The sequence below is a fragment of the Rhincodon typus genome, chromosome 4 (assembly GCF_021869965.1).
Source record: "Rhincodon typus isolate 14 chromosome 4, sRhiTyp1.1, whole genome shotgun sequence".
Taxonomy (NCBI): Eukaryota; Metazoa; Chordata; class Chondrichthyes; order Orectolobiformes; family Rhincodontidae; genus Rhincodon; species Rhincodon typus.
Genome location: NC_063335.1, coordinates 34,031,097 through 34,040,483, shown reverse-complemented (window position 1 = coordinate 34,040,483; position 9,387 = coordinate 34,031,097). Strand labels below are relative to the sequence as shown.

Here is a 9,387-nt window from a genome sequence, read left to right as displayed (position 1 = left end):
CTGTATGTTTGTCGATTGACGTATAGGTGGAGAGCCGTGCCTCTAGAAATTCCCGTGCGTGTCTGTCTTTGGCTTGGGCTCCTATGGTTACCTTGTCCCAGTTAAATTGATGGCTTTCATTGTCTGAGTGTACTGATATTAAGGAAAGTTCATCATGCAGTATTTGTATATGGTATATACAAACTCTTACAGATCAAAACCAGAAACGACACTACTCACCACAACGGACCAGACAGTATAAATTCCAAGCGGAATAGAATAACATCGCTTCATCGGAGGTTCCACTGATGATGTCACCTAGCATGGTGACAAAATGTCTGAACAAGAACAAGCCAGCTCGACGAGCAAGTCAACAACCTATCTACTGATTTCAGCGAAACCTGCTGACAAATATTGAAAAGCATTTCTGAATAATAATTTTTATCTCCATTTTCTTATGTAGCTTGCACTGGCTAAATTCTATGAGAACGAGGGTGACGATCGACTTATTCATCATGAATCACCAATGTTTAATAATACTACTAATTGCAAACCTGCAGTTCGCAGGTAAGGAATATCAGAAGTACTTTGAACATTACCTTTTCTGTTTCTAACTTGAGTGTTATAAATTTTAGTTAAGAGCCTTTGCGGTCCCCTTTTAGTTTGAGTTTTCTAAGTTCATCAGAACAGTCTGTTTTTACATTTACAATTCCAAGCCAAACAGCACTTTGTTATTCTGAAAAAGAAACCATCAGATTTGAATGGTGCTTAGATGTAAGTTCTGGCCCAACCACCAATTTGGTATCAGTCTGGTTATAGATAATTCACTACCAAACATGCTTCCAAAACTTTAAGCCACTTTTTGGCTCTGTTTAAAAAAAGTCTTCCTCAGCTGTTTAATTCTATCACTTTTGGAGACGTTTAGCCCATATCTTATTGCTTGATTCAGTAGCTCAAAATGGAATAGGAGTGCCACCATCCTAAACTTAAGGTGACCTGATGGTTTCAGTAACATTTTTCATTTATGATAGATATAACCTCAGCGTCATTTTCAAGTTGTGTCATTAAAGTAGTTTCTAAACAGCTGAGGTTTTGAATTGCATATGTATAGGAATGAACAATGAGGCTGAAAGCTAATGGAACGGGTTGGCTGTCGTCCAGAACTCTTAAGAATGGTGATTGATGATTTCTTCCCCTCAGAAAAATTAAGTAGGTTTTATATTCTCAAATTCTTCAAGTGACCACTTTATTCAAATTTTAGCTGTATGTGGCCAGTGCTTTTGACGCTTTTCATATCCTTGACATGAGCATCTTAACAGGTTATCAATTTGGTTGCTATTTTCTACATTCTTACCTTTGTTGTCAGAATTTACCGCAGAATTCCATGTGTAGTTTATCAGTTACTTGTCCGGATTGATTCAACTCTTCAGGGATTTCTGCTGTTTTCCTCTCACTGTACGTCCAAAGGCCAATTTAGCTTTCCATTTTGCTGCCTCTTCTGTTGATGTCATTGCTGTCAAGTAATACCCCAGAAACCATCTCATTTGTTGTATCGTGTATCACAGGTTAATTTTCTTTGGATCACTCCATATATTTGCATGCATTTGTCTAAATAAAATGCCATTTACAAGTTATCAGTTCACCTTCCCAACTATGGGATTTTTGTATTTGGTGCACTTTGCTTACTGCTTAATTCCCAACTTTCAGATACTATTTAACCATAGTTTGTATATTTATTATTTTAAGTGTTTGTTTTGACAGCCCAATTATGGATATTTGCCCTTGCACATTTTCTCCATGATTGCAATTTACGGTCCTTGTCAACTGCCTTTCTTGTCTCTTTGTGTGGTCGTTGTGCTCAAATAGAGAGAGTAGACATTTTAAAATATTGAACGGAAAAGATGCTAATAACCGAGATCGTTGCTTTTTTTTTAAAAATTCTTAGTGGGATGTGAGTTTTGCTGTCAAGGCTGGAGTTTGTTGCCCATCCCTAATTGCCCTTGATCTGAGTGGTTTGCTAGGCTGTTTCAGATGACAATTAAGAGTTAAACACATTGCTGTAAGTCTGTAACTGCATATAGGCAGAGCATGTACGGATGGCAGACTTCCTTCCCTAAAGGATATTAGTGAACTTGATTACTTTTTTAATGAGAATTGATGATAATTGTCATGTTTTCCATCACTGACATTAATTTTCACTTCCAGATTTATTAATTGAATTTAAATTCCTCCAAATTTATACCCATATCCCCAGAGTATTAATCTGAGCCTTTTTTAATTCACTTGTGGGACGTAGGCATTGCTGGCCAGACAGCATTTATTGCCCATCTCTGGCTGCCCTTGAATTGAGTGGCTTACTAAGCCATTTCAGCAAGCAGTTAAGAATCAAGTACATTGCTGTGGATCTGGAGTCACATATAAAACAGGTGAGGATGGCAGATTTCCTTCCCTGAAGGACATAAGCCAGATGGGTTATGGTTTCATGGTCAATAGCAGATTTATTTTTAATTGATTTCAAATTTGAACCGGGGCCCGAAAAACATTAGCTGAGTTTCTGGATTAATAGTCTGGTGATACCGCTAAGCCATCACCTCCCAGTACCACTATAACACCATCAATTAAAGCTATTCACTGGGGCTTGTGTGTATCAATCATATCAATATGTTACAAATGATACATTGTATAATTTTAGGAAGTTATCAATAATGTCATGTATAGCAGCTTTTATTTGGAGAAAAATTCTGAGGTATGTTGTGAATATGTAATCAGGTAAAAATTGACACTGAATCAAAGGAGTAAATGAATGGTGGAGTGACTTAGAGGTTGTGTTAAGGTGGATTTTAAGGTTAATTGTAGAGGGACAAGAGAAAGAGGTGGGTAGACAGTGGTATTTTGAGCAACTAGGTGGTAGACAGCATGGTTGCCATGGGTAAAAGGATTTGAGGTTGCACAAGTCAGTTTTATGAACACTATTAACTCTTCATTTCATTATAGCAAATATAACATTTAGGTTGCACTCGAATTAGTGAGTATTAGTCTTAAGTAGAGGTTGGAAATTTGCACTATTGATTGTTTAAATGTTTCTTTCTAATAATTCAAGCAATATTTTTTCCCTCTCATCTAGCTCTGGTACTTCCAGGATATCATCCTTGAAAGACCTGAAGAAGGATGAACAAAGTAACAGTTCAGCTGATGAAGGTCAACGGTAAGGACTTTACAAATTTGTAGTAGACTGGAAGCAGCTCCACTTGATAACAGCACCAAGATAACCTTGACTGTCAAGTGGGGAATAGTCTCTGCGCAGTCTGAATTAATCGTTAAGTAGAGATCATGCTTCATTTTCCATAAAGTTAATCAACTGTTGGATATTCAGAATCATACCAAGATGGTTTGTGGGGCTGATCTCTAGAGATCTAAGGAATAGAACTAACAATTCTAACTGAATCTATATTAATACTTTTCCTTGCAAAGGGCTGCTCTATGAATGGGAAATGTTTCATAAACAAAACAAAATTAAAATCAAATTGTTCATGTCATGTCTTAAATTTCAGCAGATAGCAATGTTGAGAAAATGCCATACATAGCAAAACCATAACCTATCTCTATGAATCAGTGGCAAAATACCTATATTCATAGTTTCGCAACAAACAAGGTTTGAGCCACTGTTATTACTGGTTGCAACCTATCAGAGTTCCAATTTACCCTTAAACCATGATGCGTTACACAGTATAGCAGCAGCAACTGTATATGAGCAGCTATCACTTACTTACCCTTAAACCAAAGTTTCAGAATCCATGGTTGAATTCACAGATGAGAAATTGACACCTTTGGCAGATTAGCCATAATCTCATAGAATGGGAGGCTTGAGGGGCTGAATGTCCTGCTCCTATTTCTTACATCTTTAGCACTATGGGCTACGAAAACAGAATCAATTGTGTGCCTATACCATCTGTACAGAACCTTCCTTGTCTGGAAGAAAAATTTATCATTAGGTTGCTGAGAAAGAGCTCATGAAGAAGTGTTCAAGGAAGAAAGGATCTTCTCCCAACATCCTTCCTCCCTCAACCAAAACTGCTCAAATCTTATTATCTAGTCTTTTTTTTGCTATTTGTGATACCTTGGTGGGTACAGTAACTGGTCAGTAACTGAGTTGAGCATACAAGCAATGAAACATCTATTTTCTTCCCTGATTTATTGTTTCATGGAAGGAATACCCTGCAATGAATGTGTATGTCAACAAGATGTGCACTTCCTCACTGCTTAGAGAGCAAAAGTGAATGCGCTGACGATTATAATGCTCACATGTTAGTGTACCTTGTTTCCTTTATAAGGGAAAGCACTGGTTTCACTCACTGCATATTAATTTTTTAAGCTTTTATGCAGGTGGTTCCGAACACAGTGGCCAGCAGATAGTTGGACCGCCAAAGAAAAAGAATCTAAATGAAATTGTGGATGATCTTTTTAAAGGAGCTAAAGAACATGGAGCAGTTCCAGTCGATCACTGGACAGGAGAGACAAACAGAGCTATGGTAAGTGAATGTAGGATTGCCTATAGAACCATTGTGAATTCAACATTCTCCATGGTTTTAGGATACAACAAAAGCATTTGAAAGCTTCACAGGTGAAATGTATGAATGGGGAGATAAACGTTCAACAATTAGAATATTTCAACTGACAAAGAAGTATTGGTGGTGTTGCCTTTTCAAGATAAATCTATGTAAACAAAACTCACATCCATAAAAAAAATTAAGAGTTCAGGTGCATAAATGACCAAAATCAAGCATTCAAGTCCAGGTGATAGGGAAGGCAAATGGAATGTTCAAAGGGAATGAAGTATAAAAATAGGAAAGTAGTGGTAAAATTGTACAAGATATCAGTTAGAACGCACCTGGAATACCGTGTACAATTTTGGTACCCTCACCTAAGGAAAGATATACTATCAGTGCGGGAGTCCAGAGAAGGTTCACTGGGTTGATCCCAGGTATAGAGGGATTTTCTTATGAGGAGAGGTTGAGTTGGTTTGGCCTGTACTCACTGGTGTTTAGGAAAATAACAGGCAACCTTATTAAAACATACAAGATTCTTGGAGACTTTACAGAGAAGATGCGGAGATCTTGTTTTCCTCTGAGGGACAGTCTAGAAAAGGAGGGCATAATCTCAGAGTAAGGAAGTAGAGTCTAGTTAGAACAGAGATAATGAGGAAATTTCTTCCCTGAGGGTGGGGAATCTGAGTAATTCTTTAGCGAGGAGAGCTGTCAAGACTGTGTCATCAAGTATATACTAGGCTGAGAAAGATTTTTAATCAGGGAGTTGAAGGTTATAGGGAAAAGGCAGGACAGTGGAGTTCAGGATTACCAGATGAATGGTAGGGTAGACGTGATGGATTGAAAAGCCTAATTCTGCTCCGACGTATTAAGGCTTTAATGTTGACCGTTAAAGAATGCACCAACTACACTGATTCAAGTCATAACTGAGGTTCCATAAGATGTGGGAGCAGAATTAGGCCCCTTGGCCCATCAAGTTTGTTCTGCCATTTGATTATGACTAATCAATCCCAATCTTCTGCCTTTTTCCCCATTACCCTTGATCCCTTTACTAATCAAGAACCTTTCTATCTCCGTCATATATGCTCAACAGCCTTCAACGGCAGTGAGTTCCACAGATTAACCACCACATGACTGAAGAAATTTAACCTTATTTCAGTCTAAAGTGTCATCCCTTCACTCTGAGGCTGTGCTCTCGGATGCTAGTCTCTCCTACCAGTGGAAATATCTTCTCCATGTCCACTCTATCAAGATGTCTCAGTATTCTGTAAGTTTCAATCAGATCCCCCTGCCTTATCTTTCTAAACTCAATCAAGTACAGACACAGAGTCCTGAACTGCTCCTTGAATGACAAGCCCGTAATCCCGGGATTATTCTTGTAAACCTGCTCTGGACCCCCTCCAAGGCCTGCACATCCTTTCTTGGATACAGGAACTCAAAACTGGTCACAATATTACAGATTTGATCTGGCCAGATTCTTATACAGCCTCAGCGGTACATCTCTGCTGTAATACTCAAGCTCTCTTGAAATGAATGCTAACATTGTATTTGCCTTCCTAATTGCCAGCTGAACCTGCATTTTACCCTTAAGAGAATCCTGAACTATAACTCCCAAGTCCCTTTGTGCTTCAGATTTCCGAAGCTTTTCCCTATGCAGGAAATAGTCTACACCTCTATTCCTCCTACCAAAGTTCATAACCTCACACTGGCCGACATTGTTTCCATCTGCCGCTTCTTTGCCCATTCTCCTATCCTGTCCAAGTCCTCTGCATCCGCCCTGCATCCTCAACAATACCTGCCCCTTCACCTAACTTTGTATCTTCTGCAAACTTAGCAGCAATGCCCTTAGTAGCTTCGTTCAGATCATTAATATATAACATGAATAGTTGTGGTCCCAACACAGGCACCTGCAGAACTCCACTAGTCACCAGCTGCCATCCTGTGAAGGAGGTCTTTATCCCTTTATGCTTTCTGCTCCTCAGCCAATTCTCTGTCCATGCCAGTACCTTGCCCCTAATACCATGGGCTCTTATCATATTTAGCAGCCTCATGTGTGCTTTGTCAGAGGCATCCTTGAAATGCAGATAGATCACGTCCACTGGCTCACCTTTGTCTAATTTGTTAGTTACCTCCTCTAAACTTCTAACAGATTTGTCAGGCACGACCTCCCCTTAACAAAGCTGTGCTGACTCAGCCCTATTTTATCATGCACTTCCAAGTACTCTGCAATCTCATCCTTAATAGTGGATTCTGAAATCTTAACCAACAACCAAGATCAAGCTAACTGGTCTGTAGTTTCCTGTCTTCTGCCTCCCTCCCCTCTTAAACAGTGGTGTTACATTAGCCATTTTCCAGTCCTCTGGGACCCTCCCTGACTCCAGTGATTCCTGAAAGATCACCACCAATGCCTTCACAATCTCCTGAGCGATCTCCTTCAGAACTCTGGGGTGTAATCCATCTGGGACAGGTAATGTATCCACCTTCCACAGGTGTCCGTGTTGGGACCACAATTAGTCGTGTTATACATAAACGATCTGTACAAAGCGACTGAGAGCATTACTGCTAAATTTGTAGAAGTTTCACCTTCTCCAACACTACTTCCTCAGTGATGTCCACTATACTGACCGCTGCTCTGCTGGTGGTGTTTTCCATCATGAAGACTGTTGCAAAGTACCTTTTCAGTTCCTTCACCATTTCTTTGTTCCTCATTACTAATACCACCCAGCCTCATTTTCCAGCAACCCAATGTCCACAGTTGTGTCTCTTACCTTTTATATATTTAAATAAAACTCTTGCAATCTTCTTTTATGTTACCTTCTAGTGTACCCTAATATTTCATCTTTCCCCCCTTTATTATTTTTCTGATTATCCTCTGCTGGCTTTTAAAGACTTTCTAATCTTCTGGCTTCCCATTAATCTTCACCACATGGTATACTTTTTCTTTTGCTTTTATGCTGTCCATTGTCAGCCATGGTTGCCTAATCCTCTCCTTAGTATGTTTCTTCTTCCTTGGGGTGAATTTCTGCTGTATATCCTGAATCACCCCCAGAAACTCCTGCCATTGCTGCTCCACCATCTGCCCTGCTCGGTTCCCCTTGCAATCAACTCTGGCCAGCTCATCCTTCATGTCTTTGTAGTTACTTTTATTCAATTATATCTGTTACATCTGATTCCAACTGCTCCCTCTCAAACTGAACGGTGAATTCTATCACATTATGGTCACTGCCTCCTAGGGGTTCCTTCACCTTAAACTCCCTAATTAAGCCTCATCACACATCACCAAATCCAACTTGCCTGTTCCCGAGTGGGCTGTACCACAAGCTGCTCCAAAAAAGTCTCGTAGACATTCCACAAATTCCTTTTCTAAGGATCTGTGACCAACCTGATTTTCCCAGTCCACCTGCATATTGAAGTACCCTATGATTGTTCTAACAGTGTTTTTCGTATGTACTTTTTCTACCTCCTGACTTCTTTTCTACCCCACATCCTGACTACTGCTAGGAGAGCTGTACACACTCCCATCAGGGCCTTCTTTCGTTTGCAATTTCTCAACTCTGCTTGCATAGATTGTACGCCTTCCAACTCTGTAACTTCTTGCTGTCAATTTCATTTCATTTCTTACTAACAAGGCAGCCTTGTTCCCTCTGCCCATCTGCTTGTTTGATAGAATGTGTATCCTTAGAGATTTGGTTCCCAGCCCTGATCCCCTTGCAGCCATGTCTCTATGATACCCGCAACATCGTACTTGCCAATTTCAATCTGTCGTACAAGCTCATTTGCCTTGTTTTGTGCATTTAAGCACAACCCCTCAGTTCTGCATTGATTACTCCCCTTCTCATAGTTGTCCCCTATCTGATGTGCCTGAAGTTAGATTCCTGAGCCTTTCCATGCTCTCTGTCCTATTACTTGTTTTGGAAATCTCAATAACCTCTGCTGAATCCTCCCTGCCACCCCACACTGCCCTAACATTTTCAATAATTTTCCATGCAATTGTACCTATCCCCCATCATTTATTTTAAAGCCCTGTCCACAGCCCTAGTTTTGTGGTTAGCCAGGACTCTAGTCCTAGCATGATTCAGGTGGTGCCTGTCTCTTCAGAACACCACCTTCCTTACCCAGTACTGGTGTAATGTCCCATGAATTCGAACCTATTTCTCCCACACCAATCTTTGAGCCACACGATTGCCTCTTTAATCTCATTGACCCTGCGCCAGTTTGTTCGTGACTCAGGTAGTAATCCAGGGATTATTACCTTTTTGGTTCTGCTTTTTAATTTAGCTAACTGCTCATATTCCCTGAGTAGAACCTCTTTCCACCTGTATTTTTTTCTACAACAACATCAACTGGATCTTTCCGCTCCAACTCTAAGTTCCTCTGCAGCCCAGATGACGTATCCTGAACCCATGTACCAGGCAGATTTTGGGACCCTCAATCCTGGCCACAGGGAGCAGTGTCTCTTCCCCTGAGTATACTATCTCCAATTACAACTACGTTTTTTTTTGTCCACCTTAAACGGCTCCCTGTATCACAGTGCAATGGTCAATTTACTCATTCTCCCTACAGCCTGCATTCTTATCCACACAGGGAGGAAGAATCTCAAACCTGTTTGACTAGATTGAGGGCTGAGGCTCCTTTGACACTACCTTCTGCATCCTTCTGCTTGCCTCAATCGTAGTTACACCCTCCTGTCCCTGACCACTGACTGAATTCGAGGTGGTTCATCGAAAAGCTGCAATTGCCTCCTGAAAGACACTGTGCAAGTAACTCTACCCCTCCCTGATGCGTCACAGTGTTTGAAGCTCAGACTCCAGCTCATCAAATCTGACCTGGAGTTCCTCTAACAACCAACATTTGCTATTTTGCA

At 40.4% G+C, this 9,387-nt stretch overlaps 1 protein-coding gene across 2 annotated transcripts in view; it reads left to right on the top strand.

The window, feature by feature from the left end:
* The first annotated feature begins 436 nt into the window (after positions 1-436).
* Positions 437-9,387, top strand: part of LOC109931931 (NSFL1 cofactor p47-like) — a 34,156-nt gene continuing 25,205 nt past the window's right edge. Inside the window, exons 1-3 of one of the 2 annotated variants that reach the window (XM_048596075.1) lie at positions 437-546; positions 3,104-3,184; positions 4,363-4,508. In XM_048596075.1, the coding sequence (XP_048452032.1) occupies positions 3,148-3,184; positions 4,363-4,508 (183 nt within the window). In that variant the 5' untranslated portion in view covers positions 437-546; positions 3,104-3,147. Of the gene's footprint in view, positions 547-3,103; positions 3,185-4,351; positions 4,509-9,387 lie in introns of both variants that reach the window. The other variant, XM_048596074.1, reaches the window with a different exon arrangement.